This window comes from Eucyclogobius newberryi, unplaced genomic scaffold (genome assembly GCF_026437365.1).
Source record: "Eucyclogobius newberryi isolate DKJ021-1_F unplaced genomic scaffold, fEucNew1.0.hap1 SCAF_21, whole genome shotgun sequence".
Classification (NCBI taxonomy): Eukaryota; Metazoa; Chordata; class Actinopteri; order Gobiiformes; family Gobiidae; genus Eucyclogobius; species Eucyclogobius newberryi.
Window position 1 is genome coordinate 28,361,603 of NW_027315846.1, and position 20,476 is coordinate 28,382,078.

The following is a 20,476-nucleotide window of genomic DNA, read 5'->3' on the forward strand; positions in this document are numbered from 1 at the left end:
TTTTCTTTTGAAACAAAGATTGCCTCTAACTCTTTCAAACCATCTTTTCCCTGCTTAGAACCTTCACCTCACCGTCTTCAATTTAGTGGTCAGGGCTTTAAGATGAACATAAGGTCTGCATGGAGAATGTTCCGAAGTCTATAATCTATTTCCATGGAATCATACGGTGACTTTCCACCTCCAAAAGTCAACGGAAATAGAACCACTGCTGCTTAAGGTGAGGGTTAAGTTCAGGGATAAGGTTGAGTCATCACTTCCATCCCTCCCAAGCCAACTATAACAAACACCAGAATCAGCCTTTTCAAAGGTTTGAAATCTTGTGATTCACCTACAACTCTTCCACTCAAACTGGGACTCTACCACCATCTGCTGGTAAATGAGGAGAATTTGGACAGATTACTCAAATCTCACAGAAAAAGTGATTTATTCATTTGAACAAAAAAACACATTCAAAAGATTTAAATAATAATTCAACGTATTAACAGTTTACAACCTTGCATTTCGCCTCAAGTCCATGGATCTTTTCCAGTCATGTCATGTCAGTAAGTCAAAGTTGTGTCCTCCTCCAGCTCCATGTCCACCACACACCGTCGCTTTCTCGGAGCCTGATCCACCAGCTCTGCCCCGGGGACACCGAACTTTCTCTTATGGAGGTTGGACGGACTGGGAGATCTATCCATCATGGAGGACCATCCAGATGTAAGGCGTGGTCCTCCGGAATCTAGTTCACTTTGTCCTATGTCCAAAGCTTGTGAATGTCCCTTGTCACTGAAGGACATTGCTCTGTGGAAGTTGGAATTCTCATCATAAGAATCTGTGTTTTTTCCCTTCTCCATACTGGTGGTTTTGATTGGTTCCTGAGCAGGTCGGTGATGGGGTTGCTGGTTGAATCTCCTGTTACGAGCCACACACCAGCAGATGGTAGATTTTGCAGCCTGACGGATCCTTCTGTTCCATTGAACGTCCATAGAAACATCAGAGTCCTCCGAGCTGCCGTCGTAAGGGTCCAGAAACTGCAAAGAGGAGAAGATGAAAACAAAACAGGACGGTACAACTGGTGCTGGTTTCACTCTGAGATAGACCCTTGAAGTGGTTAAGACTTGGTTAAGACCTGGTTTCACTTTAGACCTGGTATGATCCTAGCTGAGTCACATTTTTTCCAGCTGGTTTAATCTTAGTTATTATTTAGTTCTGTTGTAGACAATGGCCCTAAGGCAGGCTGCACTTAGCTGGAGTTTAATTCTTAACTCAGAGTTACGTTACTGAGACTGAGAAAGTTTCCCATTTCTGAAAACTGGTTTGAAGTTTGACAACTCAGAGTTTGTTCAACTTGAGCTTAGTGGAGGAGAAAAGCCAGGAGCAATGGAGCCCAGAAAATATGATTCACCATGGCAACGGTAAACCGGAGGAGGGAGTCGTGTAACTGTGGACAAGGTTTGTACAGATTTTAACTTAAGATTTTCCATGACCATGATCTATAACCATTTTCCAACTTTCCATGACCTAGAATAACTTATTCACGCATCATTTTAAGTCATAAAATTCAAACGTTGGGGCATTGCTTGTCTGTGTTTGTTTTGTGAAGTGAATTCCATGTTAATCTTCTCTTCATACATAATTCATTATCAATTTTCATTCTTCAAACAGTAAAAATGCAACACAACAGGACACGGGTCTGATCCAAGCGCCGTCCTCCGTGCTCTTGGCTCTTAAAAAACAGTGGCGTCCTTGATTTGATCTGGAAGTGGCTCATGCTCTGTGTGCGCTCCGGTCCCTGGTTCACTTCTGTGGACACTCACTGAGCATCTGTGAGCGGGCTCAGGCTCAACCAGAGCCACACTGAGCATCTGTGAGCGGGCTCAGGCTCAACCAGAGCCACACTGAGCGTCTGTGAGCGGGCTCAAGCTCAACCAGAGCCACACTGAGCGTCTGTGAGCGGGCTCAGGCTCAACCAGAGCCACACTGAGCGTCTGTGAGCGGGCTCAGGCTCAACCAGAGCCACACTGAGCGTCTGTGAGCGGGCTCAAGCTCAACCAGAGCCACACTGAGCGTCTGTGAGCGGGCTCAAGCTCAACCAGAGCCACACTGAGCGTCTGTGAGCGGGCTCAAGCTCAACCAGAGCCACACTGAGCGTCTGTGAGCGGGCTCAGGCTCAACCAGAGCCGCAAAATCTGTGCTGTAGTTACAGAGAGCAGCATACCTTTCTGGAATAAAAGAATATACACTACATCTCCGCTCTTTTAATCCAGACATTTATTTCTGAAACCAAAATTCTTTCTAAATTTCCAAAACCAATACAAATCTATGACTTTTCCAGGTTTTTCGTGACCTACAAACCTTGCGTGGAGAAGTTATGCTGTGTTCAAGTGTGTTCCAGTGTCAAGTCGGAAAAACAATTACTGGTATTTTTTTTTAAAAACGACTCAACCTAGTAATACAAACTAGGAAAGAGCTCAAATCAGCCAAAATGCGGGTCCATTTAAGTTAATTTATTGACCTAGACAGTGTTATTACATTTTCAGTTAATAAAACAACATTAGAGAGTGAATTGTTGCTTTTGTTGACATTAGCTCCATGCAGACATGAGCTACATTAGCATAAGCATGTATTTATAACTGCAGAAAGTCAGAGGCAGGAGCTGGTTCACAGAATGGCTTCATTTTGTGCTGATATTGAAGGGGTTCTTTTCATCCTGGGCCATCCTGGCATCGAGCTGGAGAAGATGGACTTGTCTCATAGTAATCTAAAGCCGAGAATCTAAAGAATCCATCAAAAAGGAAGAATCACATTTTTGATGGGGTTTGTGAGTCTACTACAGAGAGATGGGAGGACACTGACATTCAAAAGATCTGATAAGGTGAAACTTGATGCAAGTACTATTAATATTGACAGAGCTCATGGATTGGGAAACAAGTATAATAGTAAAGGCCGGAGTCACCCAAGATCTATCATTGTGTAAATTCTCAAATATAAAGCTGGTTTGAAGAGTAAAAAGAGTTGAAGAAGAAAGCAGCGGGAAAGTATATTCAAGAGGACTTCTCAGAGGCGGTGAGGCAGAACAGAAGGAGCATCTACCTAACATGAAAGAAGCTAGAGAAAAGGGAATTATAGTTTACTATATCCACCTTATTCCAGAAGCCTGTATGTGGGCCATACCCAAGCCCCCGGAAGCCAAGATGGCCGCCATTGAAACCTATGGAGCTGCTCATTGGCGCATGGTTCCAAAAAAGTTTTGTAGTTCCGCATTACTTCCTGAACAGTGGTATATCTCCTCCCACTTTTGTGACGTCATCGCCGTGAGGCTTTGGCGTCGGGAGCGCGCACGTCACAGCAGCGTGAAAGACTGAGAAGTCAACACGGACTTTTGGAATAATTCGGCTTGAAATATTCTGTTTACGTAATGTATAATGATGGATTGTTATATCCATCTATAAATATACATGTATCATGTTGTAAAGCTCTGATATTTAAGAGAATTATAAAGAAGTGTTAAGATAAAAAGTCTGGTTTAATGACAATTTAGAGGTGTAATAACATCCTCATCATTTTCTGTAGTTTTTGGTTTGGGTATTTATTTTGTTATTAACTTTTCAGTTATTTATTTACATAATATGATTTGGCCAATATGCATTTTTTTTAATCAGATGAGAAGAAATATAAAATATAATCATCGATTCTGTTACATAATTGAGTTAAGCAGTATTTAATTATATTCAGTTTCCTTTTGTGTCGTTTTTTTATATCATGTCAATCTTTAATAAATACAAAACACATTTGTTTATTAATGTATTTAATACAAATAATGAACATGAATGAACTTGTTCAATAAATGCAAATCTGATAACTACAAATGATAAATTGATTTTAACCAGTTTTAGTTGAGTTTTAAAGCTCCAATGAGTTTTAAAGTTACAATGTGGGAGTCCCTTATTAAGGAGTTTGAGTCTGTGTAATGTTCATTATTATTATCATCATTAATATAATCAGAAAAGGTTTATTCCATTGTCAAAGAACAGAATTCACAAACAGTGGAACTTGCTTTGGTGATTCACTGCAACATAAAAATATTAACAATGATAAAACAACCTGTATAAGTCAAATAGAACAAACTGAATAAAAGATATTCCTTTATTGTCCACACATGGGGAAATTTTGTTGTTGCAACACAGTAGATCCAGAGGAAAAGGACAGAAAACTTATAGGAAGTTTAAAAAACACTCTTAATAGATCGATCTAAATAGAAGAACTCTTATAAACAAAAACTCCTCTAGACAGAACCTCTCATACCTTAATAAAGAATGGAGGGGGAAATAAAGATAAAATAAAAACAGCGTAAGACAAAATAATACTAATAATAATGGTAAAATAAACACTCTTTTTCCATCAGTTATATGCACATGAATGTGACATTATTGCGTTAAATACTGAATATCTCAGTACCCTATCCAGATATTATAATAGATCCATGGCCATACCACGTAATCCTCCTCCCACACACAGGGCTGAGAACTCCAGAGGCTGAGACCTCCAGAGGCTGACCCTCCAGAGGCTGACCCTCCAGAGGCTGACCCTCCAGAGGCTGAGACCTCCAGAGGCTGAGACCTCCAGAGGCTGAGACCTCCAGAGGCTGAGACCTCCAGAGACTGACCCTCCAGAGGCTGAGACCTCCAGAGGCTGAGACCTCCAGAGGCTGACACCTCCAGAGGCTGAGACCTTCAGAGGCTGAGACCTTCAGAGGCTGAGACCTTCAGAGGCTGAGACCTCCAGAGGCTGAGACCTTCAGAGGCTGAGACCTCCAGAGGCTGAGACCTCCAGAGACCGAGACCTCCAGAGATTGACCCTCCAGAGGCTGAGACCTCCAGAGGCTGAGACCTCCAGAGGCTGAGACCTCCAGAGACTGAGACCTCCAGAGACTGAGACCTCCAGAGGCCGAGACCTCCAGAGGCCGAGACCTTCAGAGGCTGAGACCTCCAGAGGCCGAGACCTCCAGAGACCGAGACCTCCAGAGGCCGAGACCTCCAGAGGCCGAGACCTCCAGAGGCCGAGAACTCCAGAGACCGAGAACTCCAGAGACCGAGAACTCCAGAGAAAAGAAGTTCTACACAGACTAAAAAGCCCTCTTCAGTGTTGACTTGTTGGTCACATGAACATTTGACACAAATCAATCGACTTTAGAGCGTGTTTTAGCACTTAAAAGAAGCAAGTTTCCATTCGACCAGAAGTACCATTACAATGGAAGTGTCGGTTCGTGGGGAAAAGAGGGAAAGTGGGCGAGGTGCTATGTAAATATGGTATGAGATCTTTTGATTTCACACGCTCCAAGGAACACATACATCAGAAGTGGAATGACAAGAGCAGAACCAAAGAGCAAGATGTGTGATGACTACGTGTGCTTTTAAAATGGACTTTTATTAGAATGAATTCTAATTTTAACCAATACATTTACTTATTGTATTTACTGGACTATAAGTCGCACTGGAGTATAAGTCGCATTTTTGGGGGAAATTTATTTGATAAAATCCAAGACCAAGAACAGACGTTTAATCTTGAAATGCAGTTTAAAATAATAAGAGTTTAGAGAAGATGGTGAATAGGTGAACATATGCTAACGCTAACACCTTCAGCTACATGACGCACAGACAACATACTGTAACGTTGTTATCACTAAATCTATTGAATTCTTCTTCTTTGGTGTCACTTCTAAACAACTCCGGAGGAAGAGGAAGTGCAGACTCTTCCTCTCCATATGTGACATGCTGTTGCCGGTGTGAAAATAACTAATAATATCACTCCAAGTTGCTCTGGAATCAACGATCCAAAACTATGAAAAAAGGTGCGCCTTATAGTCCAGAATATACGGTACTTAAATGTTTGCACCTTAGGACATAAAATCCATGAGCTCACCTTGATATAGTAGGAGAATAAAATATATGTTACAGCACTAACCCTAAACCCATTTGAATGAAACAATTGAAAATTCTGTAGTTCATGTACAGGGTTATAATATTTACAAAACGGACAGGGATGAATATGGAAGTGTAGCCGTGTAGCAGGACCATGTCCTAGCTGAACTTGTACATTACTCACATTAAGTGTTGGTGTGCGGTTACCGAGTGCTAACACAGAATCTGGATCATCACTTTTCCCCCTTTTTGGTATGTTACAGCCTGATTCCAAAATTGATTAAATTAATGATTTGCTTCAAAATTCAACTAACAATAGCCCATAATGATAAAATGAAAGAAGGTTGTTAACACTTTGAGTCCAATGCCACAAGCTCACGCACCCATTTATGGGCCGTTTCTCCCGTTCTTCTACAGAACCTGTCAGGCTCCATCAGGTTGGATGGTCAGCGTTGGATCACAGCCATTTACAGATCTCTCCAGAGATGTTCTGGCCTCTGGGCCCCTAAAGGACATTCACAGAGTTGTCCTGGAGCCACTTCTTTGTTCTCCTGGCTGTGTGCTGAGGGTCGTTGTCTTGGTGAAGATGAAACATTGGCCCCAGTCTGAGGTCCAGAGCCTCTGGAGCAGGTTTTCATCCAGGATGTTTCTGTCACTGCTGCATTCATCTTTCTGTTGGTCCTGGAGAGTCTCCCAGTTCCTGGTGCTGAAGAACAGCTCCACCTCCATGTTTCACTGTAGGGATGGCACTGTCCAGGTGATGGCCGGGGTTCCTCCAGACATGAGTCTTCTATTCAAGACAAAGTGCTCAATCTTTGTTCCATCAGACCAGAGCTTCCTGTTTCTCATGGTCTCATCCAGAACACTTCCGCTTGGGTCCTGACTAGAACCAGGAAGTACCATCACATTAGAACCAGGAAGTACCATCACATTGTTCTCAGGTCTCTGCACTTCAGGCTCAGAATAGACTTTAAAGCAGCTCTGCTTCCTGAAGAAACAGTTTCTTCTCCATATGGACGGTTCTTCATCTGCCTGGAAGAACTGATTCTCCTCCTGAAGAACTGGTTCTCCTCTTGAATAACTGGTTCTCCTCCTGAATAACTGGTTCTCCTCCTGACGAACTGGTTCACCTCCTGACGAAATGGTTCTCCTCCTGAAGAACTGGTTTACCTCCTGAAGAACTGGTTCACCTCACCTCCTGAAGAACTGGTTCTCCTCCTGAAGAACTGGTTCTCCTCCTGAAGAACTGGTTCTCCTCCTGAAGAACTGGTTCTTCTCCTGAAGAACTGGTTCACCTCCTGAAGAACTGGTTCTCCTTCTGAAGAACTGGTTCACCTCCTGAAGAACTGGTTCTCTTCCTGAAGAACTGGTTCTTCTCCTGAAGAACTGGTTCACCTCCTGAAGAACTGGTTCTCCTCCCGAAGAACTGGTTCTCCTCCTGAAGAACTGGTTCTCCTCCTGAAGAACTGGTTCTCCTCCTGAAGAACTGGTTCTCCTCCTGAAGAACCGGTTCTCCTCCTGAGTGGCTCCAGCTTCACTGTCTCTCTCGCCTCCTCCTGTCCGTCTGTGAGAGTCAGAGCTCTCCTTCATGTGGAACTCCTCCAGGTTTATACTTTTTCCCAAAGAGGTTTAGTAGTTTTTCCTGGCCCAGAAGGAGGGACTAAGGACGGGGGACCCTGGGACATTATGTCTAAGGACATGGGATGCTGGGACATTGCCAAGTCCCTCTGAACATTGTTTAATCTGTTTTTCACTGTCGCCCCTCGAGGAAACTGCTGTTGTGATTTTGGGCATTTCAAAAACAAATGGAATTGAATGTGTACAAGTCTCTCCATGGCCTAGCACCAAAGAACATCTTGGGCATGTTAGTGCCATTTGAACCATCTCAGACTCTGAGGACCTCAGGGACCGGCCTCCTGCTGGTGCCAGAGTCAGTACTAAACATGGACCGGCCTCCTGCTGGTGCCAAAGTCAGGACTAAACATGGACCGGCCTCCTGCTGGTGCCAGAGTCAGGACTAAACATGGACCGGCCTCCTGCTGGTGCCAGAGTCAGGACTAAACATGGACCGGCCTCCTGCTGGTGCCAGAGTCAGGACTAAACATGGACCGGCCTCCTGCTGGTGCCAGAGTCAGGACTAAACATGGACCGGCCTCCTGCTGGTGCCAGAGTCAGGACTAAACATGGACCGGCCTCCTGCTGGTGCCAGAGTCAGGACTAAACATGGACCGGCCTCCTGCTGGTGCCAGAGTCAGGACTAAACATGGACCGGCCTCCTGCTGGTGCCAGAGACAGGACTCCTGCTGGTGTGTTTCAGTTTTATGCAGCCAAAATCTGGAACATTCTTCCTGAAGATGTGAGACAGGTTCTGCTCTGACAATGTTCAAATCTAAGATAAAAACAGTTTTTTTTGGCTGTGTTTGACTGACAGGATTCTCTCTTCTTTCATGTTTTAAACTGTTTTGTGATTTTAATGCATTTCCTGTTGTGAAGCACTTTGAATTGCCTTATGTATGATTGTGTAAACTTGCCTTTGTCATGTGCCTTTTACTGAGGCTTCAGTCGGGCCACTCCCACACAGGCCTAATGGTGGAGTGATGCAGGGAGGTTGGTTCTTCTGGAAAGTTCTCTCTTCACAGAGACATGCTGGAGCTCTGTCTGAGTGACCATCAGGTTCTTGGTCTCCTCTGTCTTAGGTCTTTCTCTCCCTGATTGCTCAGTTTGGCCGGGCCCAGCTCTAGAAGAGTCTTGGTGGCTCTGATTCATTTCCATTTCCAGATGATGGAGGCCCCTGAGCTCAGAGGAACCTTCACTGCTGCAGAGATGTTTCTGTCCTTTCTCCAGATCTGTGCCTTGATACAATCCCTTCTCTGAGCTCTACAGACTGTTCCTTGGACTTCATGTCCTGGTTTGTGCTCTGACATCACTTTTCCAACTCATGTCCAACCCTGGACTCAGTCAAGTTGTAGAAGCATCTCCAGGACCATCAGGGGGAAACCATGAACCTGAGCTCAGTTTAGAGGCTCAGAGTTAACGCTGTGAATACTTATTTACATGTACTTTCTTTTTTGTTTTACATTTTTTTATACATTTAAAAATAATTCAAACAATCTTCTCTCACGATGTTTAATGTTCCTAGTTTTAATGAAAGAATAAATATCGAACACAACCATAGAGCGAAATGAATAAATACATAAAGTAAGCATAAAAATAAACAAAATCATGGCTCATTAAAAAGTAAAAGTCCCATTTGGTTGTCAGTTGATCATTGGTGAGGTTTGTTCCTCCTGTTTTACAGCCGCCACATGAAAGCATCCATGTATATGTCCATAGCAGGAGTTCTGAGGCCCAAGTTCATAGTTCTAAAGTTCAGAGGACAGTCCCAGAACACGTGACAGTGGTTGGCCTCCTGGTGGCGCTGTTTCTCCAACAGTTGCATTTCCTTGTGAACAATGAGCACGTGACACATTTTTCATCAAAAAATCCCTCCAAAACATGTGATTTTGTCGTCCTCCTCTGAGATGTACAAAGACTTTTACACTCTTCGTCTGTTCAAGTATGATTACCTTCTCTTTAGGTAGGGTAGACGTCTACATTAGTCATGCATTGATATCATTTTGATATTCCACTTAAGTTTTGATTGCTAAGCCTTGATAAACATTTGGAACAGTTATAATGGTCATTGAGACTTCCGGGGAACGGAGAAGAGCTTTAAACCAAAACTACTAAGGAGCATTTTAGTGAAAAAGGTGGAAAAGGAGCTGGGACTAGTCGGTGTGTGGAGACACTCAATATGATTTAATGTTTAAATAAGAAGAATCAAGAAATGTGAGATAAAACCATGCACCGATGACTTTCAACCCTGAGAGTAGAAGGTGAAAGGGAGTGGAGATCATTCACTTCTCAAGAAGAACAATTCACTAATACAATTAAACCATATAAATATTTGTTCAAGAGAATGCTACAGATGAAATAACACCAGATATACTTTGGGAACACCTGCTATACGGGCAAAATAGAACCCTACACTTCCTGTTTGTGCAGGAGATGAAACCAATGAAAAGGGAAATCCAGCAATTACAAAAAGAACATGAAGAGACGCAAAACAATCAAATGAAGAAAAAACTAAATCATTTATACATAATTTTGACAAAGGAAATGGGAAAATCTCTGCACTTGCAAAACAACAATACTATGGCAACAACAGTGAGGTGCTGTGAGGTTCAGGGCCAGTGAGATTTACAAATGTGAATGAACCCAAAAGAGCTCCTCAAACATGATTTAATTGACAACAGACAATGTGTTTTGCTTTATATCTCATTTCAGCATTCTTTACACAAACATGTGACACATATTTCAAATCAGGACTAAATTTATTCTAATTGAGCCTATTTCAAGCCAAAATAAATACAAGTTTCTGGTCTTTAACTTTACATTTTGATAAGCCGGATTGTAAATAAGAAATAAAAGAGTTCAAGAACAAAGAGGATTCAACAGTCCACGGGCTCAGGAGCGCCCCCTGTCATAAGTCAGGGGTATTGTTTGCCTCACCGAGTGAACTTTTACTGCGGTTTTATAATGAATCTGCCTAAAACATGTTTCAGGAATACATTTCATATATTATCCACAGTATGGAAGTACAGAGCACTTCGTCAGAGTGTTTCATATGTTATAAACAGAAGGAGAGTAGGACACATGATCTGCATCGCACCAGCTCAGTTTGTGAGGCATTATAGTGTGATCCGAGAGGCAGAGCGAGGTGCTGCCTCATGGCCCCGCCTCCCCAGCACCTCCCTAAAGACAGGTGAGGCTCTGCCTCCCCTGAATGCACGCCACTGAAGCGGTCCCAAAGCATTCAAACTACTGGCTTTTAAATTAAAAACACAAAAAGAGCTTTTCCTAAAAGGCAATAACTTTAATTATCACAGAGAAAAATTAACCCATTAAATGTTTTCTGCAATGTTATAAAAAAATTACAAAGACATGGAAAGCAATAAAAATGGAAGTCTAAAATATTTGACCCAACAGGTGACTTCAGAACAAACTTCATATATGATAAAACCAACGACTGCTCTAGAAATGATCATGGCAATAAAGGAAAGTAAGTCCAGGAAGCAGCAGAGACACAAAAGCATCTGACTAAACCTTTAAACTAAACTGGAAAAAGACTCAAATCATCAGTGTCGTCCCAAAAGGGGGAAAAGATGAGATAAGATAGCCTATATTTGTCCACACAATGGGGACATTTCGGTGTTGCACGCAAGTAGATACAGAAGTAAAAGAACAGATCTTTAAAGCTTTAAAAAAAACACTCTTAATAGAAAAACTCTAAAAGACAAAACCTCTAGCCCACTAAATGTATGTGGAGCAGAACGTGTTCACAGCAGACTTTCTCCTGTGGGACCACATTTGGTCATCAAAGACCAGACAATGTGAGCAGGACTCTGACTCTGACTGGGCAGGGAGCTCTAAACAAAGCTCTAACATTAGAGCCTCCAGCGTGGGGGTCACGAGCATACACCAGCACTTCATGCAGAGGATGTGACGCTAACGATGACAAATGTAGAAAGATCTTTAGAAAACCTGAATGTGGAAATACAGCAGTATAGTAAATACTCCGGGTACAAAGTTAATGCATAAAAAACAGAAGCCATGATGTTTGGAGATTTGGATAAGAAGGTTAAGAGTAAATATAACTTTAAATGGGATTGAGAACACATAAAATACTTGGGGATATGGATACAAAAATACTAGGAAACACCATCTATCCATTCATTCATCCATCTTCTTCCGCTTATCCGGGGCCGGGTCATGGGGCAGTAGTCTAAGCAGGGACTCCCAGACTTCCCTCTCCCCAGACACTTCTTTCAACTCCTCCGGGGGGATCCCGAGGCGTTCCCAGGCCAGCCGAGAGACATAGTCCCTCCAGCGTGTCCTGGGTCTTCCCCGTGGCCTCTTCCCAGAGGGACATGCCCGAAACACCTCCCCAGGGAGGCGCCCAGGAGGCTCCGGAACAGATGCTCGAGCCACCTCAGCTGGACGAGCAGCGGCTCTACTCCGGGCTCCCCCCGTTTCACTGAGTTAGAGTCACCCTATCTCTAAGGGAGCACCCAGCCACCCGGCGAAGGAAATTTATTTCAACCGCTTGTATCCGCGATCTTGTCCTTTTCGGTCATTACCCAAAGCTTATGACCATAGGTGAGGTCAGAACGTAGAGTGACCGGTAAATCGAGAGCTTTGCCTTTCGACTCAGCTCATTCTTTACCACAACAGTCGATGCAGCGACTGCATCACTGCAGCTGCTGCACCGATCCAACTGTCAATCTCATGTTCCATCCTTCCCTCACTCGTGAACAAAACCCAGAGATACTTGAACTCCTCCACTTGGGGCAAGGATTCCCCACCCACCTGGAGAGGACAAGCCACCTTTTTCCGGTCGAGAACCATGACCTCAGATTTGGAGGTGCTGATTCTCATCCCAGCCGCTTCACACTCGGCTGCAAACCGTCCCAGTGCATGTTGCAGGTCCGGGTTTGATGGAGCCATCAGGACAACATCGTCTGCAAACAGCAGAGATGAGATCCTGTGGTCCCCAAACCGGACACCCTCCGACCCCTGACTGCGCCTAGAAATTCTGTCCATAAAAATTATGAACAGAACCGGTGACAAAGGGCAGCCCTGAGGAGTCCAACATGCACTGGGAACAGGTCTGACTTACTGCCGGCAATGCGAACACAGCTCCTGCTCCGGTCATACAGGGACCGGACAGCCCTGAGCAAAGGGCCCCGGACCCCGTACTCCCGGAGCACCCCAAAAAAGGACACCCCGAGGGACACGGTTGAAAGCATTCTCCAGATCCACAAAGCACATGTGGACTGGTTGGGCAAACTCCCATGAACCCTCGAGCACCCGATGGAGGGTATAGAGCTGGTCCAGTGTTCCACGACCGGGACAAAAACCACTCTGCTCCTCCTGAATCCGAGGTTCGACTATCGGTCGGATTCTCCTCTCCAGTACCTTGGAATAGACCTTACCCGGGAGGCTGAGGCGTGTGATCCCTCTGTAGTTGGAACACACCCTCCGGTCCCCCTTCTTGAACAGAGGGACCATCACCCCGGTCTGCCAGTCCAGAGGCACGGTCCCCGAACGCCACGCGATGTTGCAGAGACGTGTCAACCAAGACAGTCCTACAACATCCAGATACTTTAGGTACTCAGGGCGGATCTCATCCACCCCCGGAGCCCTGCCACCGAGGAGTTTTGGCTCATCCATCACCCAAGTATGAAAATTAACAATAATAAATTGGTTTGTTTGAGAGACATTTCCAAATCTAAGGTGTTTGAAAGATTCTCCCAAACATTTAAACACGAAGAACGCGTTAAAGATTATGATGTCATCGTCAATCTTTTAGTAAACAAAGATGGCGGCGCCCGGTGGAAAGTGGCGGCGATGCTGCTACAAAGCATTTACTAGATTCCTTTCTGAGAATCAGTCTGAAACAGGATATTTCAATTTTAATCAAGCCACTGAATCTTGATATTTTTATCCAAGGCTCTTATTTTCTTTAGATATTACTTTAATTATTGACTAATGTTATTTACATGTAAACTAATCGTCGTTCTATGATGCATTTTACAGAGTCAGAAAGACATTTGATGTCTCATACAAGATGTTCTGTGATACTGTCATTATCAAGAGGATTCTGGAGTCTTCTAAAGACCTTCAGGAACATTGTGCAGATGCTCCAGTCATTGGATTCCTCCAATCACAGGTACACATCATTTTATTATGAGAATTATTGAATATAACCAGTAGTAAAGAAATGTCTTTGCTATTGAATTGATTTAGATTTTCAGCTCAGGAAAAAGTCCTTTTCAAAGAGCCTCAATTTTAAGATTTTGTTTTGGCTGAATCATGAACTTGTGGCTCCATGAAAAATGTTCCTAATCCAAAACACATTGGAGCATCATCAACGCAGTTCTGTAGGAATGGGCCTTGACCTGGAAATATCTGAAGTCAATATATGTTTTTTTCTTTGAAATCTCATTCACCAGCATTCCACGTACTTGTACATCACACTTACCGGTACTTTTTAATGACAGGAATGACCAGCTCAAGTCAAAGATTCAAGCGGATCATCCTCAGATCACCTTTCAACAGCCACTCTGAGGAATAAGAGTGAACTTGTGTTTGTAGAAACACTTTCAACTGGGACTGTTTTAGATGATTCACACCCTGCATCAGGCATATGGACAGATTCTATTTGTCTGATATCGTCTATCGTGCTTCTGATGGCTATAAACAAACACCAGAATCTTCCAGAGCAGCTGGTCAAGAGGACATTCTTTATGACAGTGATGATAAGATAAGATAATCCTTTAATGTCACACAAGGGGAAATTTCGTTGTTCCACTGCAATAGAAACAGGAGGAAAGGACAGATTATAGGAAGTTTCAAAACACACTCTTAATAGAACTCTTATAAACAAAACAAAAAACTCTTATTAACAAAACTCCTCTCCTATCTTAATAGGGAATGGAGGGGGGGGGGAATAAAATAGATGAACACTTGAGACAATGCCCTATTGGATCACAATTTGTCCAGATACAGATTTAATTTCATAGTATGATGGTTATGCATAATCAAACTATGATCTGCTAGTAGCCTATTGTGGAGCTCCTGATATTAACTATGTGATTATTGAATTTGTGTACATTGGTATACTTTTGATTTGATGCACCACCTTAAGTCTATATTAAAGAATTTGGAACTTATTATAAAGAATTTGGAACTTATTTTAATATTTTGTTATTAGTATCAGTTAAGTTAAGTTAAAAAAATCAGGCCCCATGGTGAGCTCATTTAGAAATTATGACTTTTTTTTTAGATATGACTAATTCAAGACGACAACTCCCATCCACCTGGTATTTCACATATCAAATATTCATAGTATTGTCTGTTTATGTGCCAAAAATGAAGAGTGTGACCCTATTACTTTGAGATCATTTGAGTGAAAGATGCTATGAGGATAATATGTGCAAAGACGAATACTCACTAACTGCAAAGTTAGTGAGTAACTTTTATTTTTACTGGATAGAAACCACAATAAAAAGTATTTCCCAGGATACTGGGACGGAGGTCCATTTCAAGGCCCTTTTCCGAGAGCCTGTGGCCTATGGTCTATGGCCTATGGCCTACACCGCAAGACTCCAGCTGGTCTTCTTCACGACACACTGTATTCTTTAGACTTTATCCAATAGACTCCTCTTTAGTCTTCATTCTTTCCATATCCATGTTATTGCATGGTGATGGTTGGTGGTGTTGGTGATGGTTGGTGGGGTTGGTGATGGTTGGTGATGGTTGGTGATGGTTGGTGGTGGTTGGTGGTGGTTGGTGATGGTTGGTGATGGTTGGTGATGGTTGGTGGTGGTTGGTGATGGTTGGTGATGGTTGGTGATGGTGGTGGTGGTGACGATGACGATGACGAAAACTGATGGTTACGACAGCTGATGATGATGGTGGTGACAGATGATGATGATGGTGGCGACAGCCGATGGTGGTGGTGACAGCCGATGGTGGTGGTGACAGTTGATGATGGTGGTGACAGCTGATGACGGTGGTGACAGCTGATGACGGTGGTGACAGCTGATGACGGTGGTGACAGCTGATGACGGTGGTGACAGCTGATGACGGTGGTGACAGATGATGATGATGGTGGTGACAGCCGATGATGGTGGTGGTGACAGCCGATGATGGTGGTGGTGACAGCCGATGATGGTGGTGGTGACAGCCGATGATGATGGTGGTGACAGCCGATGATGATGGTGGTGACAGCCGATGATGATGGTGGTGACAGCCGATGATGGTGGTGGTGACAGCCAATGATGGTGGTGACAGCCGATGATGGTGGTGACAGCCGATGATGGTGGTGGTGACAGCCGATGATGATGGTGGTGACAGCCGATGATGGTGGTGACAGCCGATGATGGTGGTGGTGACAGCCGATGATGGTGGTGGTGACATCCGATGATGGTGGTGGTGACAGCCGATGATGGTGGTGGTGACAGCCGATGATGGTGGTGGTGACAGTCGATGATGATGATGGTGACAGCTGATGATGGGTGACGGGTGACGGGGACGTTGACGATGATGATGGTGACAGCCGATGATGATGGTGACAGCTGATGATGATGATGACAGTCGATGATGATGATGGTGACAGCTGATGATGGGTGACGGGTGACGGGGACGTTGACGATGATGATGGTGACAGCCGATGATGATGGTGACAGCTGATGATGATGATGATAGCCGATGATGATGATGGTGAAAGCTGATGATGATGATGGTGACAGCTGAGGTGACAGCCGATGATGACGGTGACAGCTGAGGTGACAGCCGATGATGACGGTGACAGCTGAGGTGACAGCCGATGATGACGGTGACAGCTGATGATGATGACGATGGTGACAGCTGATGATGATGACGATGGTGACAGCTGATGATGATGATGATGGTGACAGCTGATGATGATGATGATGGTGACAGCCGATGATGATGGTGACAGCCGATGATGATGGTGACAGCTGATGATGGTGACAGCTGATGATGATGGTGACAGCTGATGATGATGGTGACAGCTGATGATGATGGTGACAGCTGATGATGATGGTGACAGCTGATGAGACAGCTGAGGTGACAGCTGATGATGATGATGATGACAGCTGAGGTGACAGCTGATGATGATGGTGACAGCTGATGAGGATGGTGACAGCTGATGATGATGGTGACAGCTGATGAGACAGCTGAGGTGACAGCTGAGGTGACAGCTGATGATGATGATGATGACAGCTGAGGTGACAGCTGATGATGATGATGATGACAGCTGAGGTGACAGCTGATGATGATGGTGACAGCTGATGATGATGGTGACAGCTGATGATGATGGTGACAGCTGATGATGATGGTGACAGCTGATGAGACAGCTGAGGTGACAGCTGAGGTGACAGCTGATGATGATGGTGACAGCTGATGATGACAGCTGATGATGCTGATGCTGATGACAGCCGATGATGATGGTGACAGCTGATGATGCTGATGCTGATGACAGCCGATGATGATGGTGACAGCTGATGATGCTGATGCCAGCCGATGATGATGGTGACAGCTGATGATGCTGATGATGGTGACAGCCGATGATGACAATAACTGATGCTGATGATGGTGACAGCCGATGATGACAATAACTGATGATGATGATGATGATGATGATGATGATGATGATGATGATGATGATGATGATGATGATGATGATGATGATGATGATGATGATGATGATGATGATGGTGACAGCCGATGATGATGGTGACAGCTGATGATGATGGTGACAGCTGAGGTGACAGCTGATGATGATGATGATGATGGTGACAGCTGATGATGATGATGGTGACAGCCGATGATGATGGTGACAGCTGATGATGATGATGGTGACAGCTGATGATGATGATGGTGACAACCGATGGTGACAGCTGATGATGATGATGGTGACAGCTGATGATGGTGACAGCTGATGATGATGATGGTGACAGCTGATGATGGTGACAGCTGATGATGATGATGGTGACAGCAGATGATGATGATGGTGACAGCTGATGATGATGACAACTGATGATGATGGTGACAGCTGATGATGATGGTGACAGCTGACGATGATGATGATGGTGACAGCTGATGATGATGACAGCTGATGATGATGGTGACAGCTGATGATGATGATGATGGTGACAGCTGATGATGATGATGATGGTGACAGCTGATGATGATGATGATGGTGACAGCTGATGATGATGGTGACAGCTGATGATGATGGTGACAGCTGATGATGATGATGATGATGGTGACAGCTGATGATGATGATGATGGTGACAGCTGATGATGATGATGATGGTGACAGCTGATGATGATGGTGACAGCTGATGATGATGATGGTGACAACTGATGATGAAGATGACAGCTCATGATGATGAAAGTGAAAGCTCATGATGAAGATGAAGGTGACATCTGATGTCTTAGGTATATTTAGATTTTTGTGGGGTTTTTTTCTTCTATTTTCTATTTCGGTTTAATTCTGTGGTTTTGTGACCGATCCTGTTTCTCCAAGTCAAAAGATTCTCTCAACTCATCAAATCTCTTCATGTGATTTTCTTCTACAAGTTGGTGCATTTGCGCCCTCAGTGGCGCCATGTTCCTGCCTTTCACGTTTCATTTCACACTTCATGAGGGCCAACTGTTGTAAAGTTATGAGGATCCACATTGGGGTCAGCAGAACCGCCGTCCTGCCCGTCCGCTGTGCCAGACCCATTAGCCACGTTAGCCTCATTAGCTTGTGAGCCGCGTAGGTTTTGATCGTTTAGGTCTCGTAGCGTTAGTCGTCTTGTGCTTCCCCGTTTACTCAAGCCTATGCTCCGTTTAGCACGTCACCATCACCAGAAGATTTGTTTTCGGATGGAACCATAATGCCATGCTGTGGGGTCACAACGCAACTGTTCGTGAAGAGAACTAATGTTGGTAATAATAATAATAATAATAATAGTTCTATGTTATATTGCTGTATTCTTCATTGTGTCAGAGTTCTTTGCTCCAAGTCATTGTTGTGTGGCGCTGTAAGTGACTATGACACGACTTATTACTCACTCACAATATTCTGTTCCAACAAAAGACTTGAAGCTTTACAGTAACGAAAAATAATAGTGCGGCAGGTCGCATAATAATCCATAAAAGCTCCTGGACCACTTGATTTGAGTGGTTGCAGTTCCTCTGAGAACAAACAAACAAACAAACGCAGCATTAAACCTGCACTGGACCAGGTCAGGTGCTCAGAGGGAGTTACCGTGGCGACTCTGCTCTTTTCAGGGTTGACAAACTCTGAGTTTGGACTCACTTGAAACAGGGCCCTCGAGCAGTCCTGGCTCAGTCCTAACATTCACCGTAAACATGCACAGCACCAAACAGGTTCCAGGTTCAAATCCCGGGCTTTCTGTGTGGAGTTTGCATGCTCTGCCTGTGTTTGGTCGGGTTCTTCACAAAGGCTGATCCTGCAGCTCTGTCCTCCTAACTACACTTAGTATAAGATTTGGAGCTGAGAATGAGGGTTACCACAGAACAGCAGCCATGTCTCCCTGTGGACGTGGGCCTCAGGGGGAGGGTCTGCAGGACACCGTCGCTCTCTGCTGCACTGGTGCCACACCCCTGAGCACAAACGGACAAGAGGGAGTAAAGTAACAGAAGAGTTGGTGCATCTCCCTCCTAAAGAGGCATGAACAAAGTTTGACTGCACATGACGTGGTAAAATAGAGATAGACGTACCACAGTGCTGGTGTCGGACCACCTCGGGCTGATCTCACGCTCAGAGTCAGTGCTGGACTCCACTTTACACATCTCCTGAGGTCAGGTCCAGAGGTCAGGTCCAGAGGTCAGGTCCAGAGGTCAGGTCCAGAGGTCAGGTCCAGAGCACAGGAACAAAGACAATGTAACAAAGACTTTTAGAATATGTGACGGGCAGAAGTGGGCGTGGTGCTAGTGTGAGCCCATAAGAGGGTCTCCCCAACATTTCACTGCTCTCTCCTCCAGTTTGTGATCAAACTGGGCAGTGGATGAATTTATAATAAATGTAAATGATGTATATTTCAATTTTTCCTTTTCCTAAAAATCTGTACTGGGAACAATTAGTGGAACATGTTGGTTTATCTTTGATTCCCCCCCTCCATTTTATACTGTGTGGTTTGTTTAGCTTTGTATTGCATTTCCTCCTATTTTTTTAAATTGTTTTAAATGCAACATCGAAGTTCCAATCAAATAAGGCTCGTTACCAGGTTTGGCCTGTTAGAGATCCCGTGTCTTCTCACCATGTACTTGAAGGCCAGGCGGTCCACATTGTCCCCAGAGGGACGAATCTGCCTCTGGGCTCTGAGGACACACACCTGTGCCGCTGCGGCGCGTGTGGTGTGTGCGGCGCGTGCGGCGTGTGTGCGGGGCATGGTGCGGGGGCTTCCGTCAGCTCCATGAGGGATGTGCCAAAGCCTGCCACCGTGCGGAGCCTCGTGCGGGGCCTCGTGCGGGGCCTGACCAGGGGCTGACCAGGGGCCGACGCCAAGTCTGATCAGCTGCTGCAACTTTGAAAATAAAAAAAAGTCATAAAATTAATCATCGGGTAAAATAAAAGTCAAGTTTGTTTATCTTTTCCCCTCTAAAAACTCTGCGTCTGCTTTTGGAAGTGGCTGTAATCAGTACTTTGACCACTAGGAGGAGCAAGCAAGTCGTGTTTTTTGAATAGTCAAAAGTGAACTAAATAAACTAATAAGTAAACACAAAACAGAATAATAAATGTTTGTTGTATTAATGCAAAAAAGTAACAGATTATTTAAGAATGATTATATTTGAAATGTGAACTGACCCTATGCAAAGCAGCTGACGCAGTACCTGTCAATCATGCTCATAGAAGAAACAAGAAATATGTACGAATTATTTTTCTTCTGTATTTCAACAAACAAAACATTTTCATCAATTATCAGGAC

At 44.3% G+C, this 20,476-nt stretch overlaps 1 protein-coding gene across 1 annotated transcript; it reads right to left on the minus strand.

The window, feature by feature from the left end:
• Positions 1-407: 407 nt before the first annotated feature.
• LOC140370240 (uncharacterized) lies at positions 408-19,342 on the minus strand. The gene is made up of 3 exons (XM_072457301.1): positions 19,269-19,342; positions 19,059-19,151; positions 408-1,013 (listed from the first exon to the last, which is right to left on the minus strand). Exons 1-3 carry the CDS (start codon positions 19,338-19,340, stop codon positions 540-542), a joined length of 639 nt encoding a protein of 212 aa, XP_072313402.1. The 5' UTR covers positions 19,341-19,342; the 3' UTR covers positions 408-539.
• Between the last annotated feature and the right edge of the window lie 1,134 nt (positions 19,343-20,476).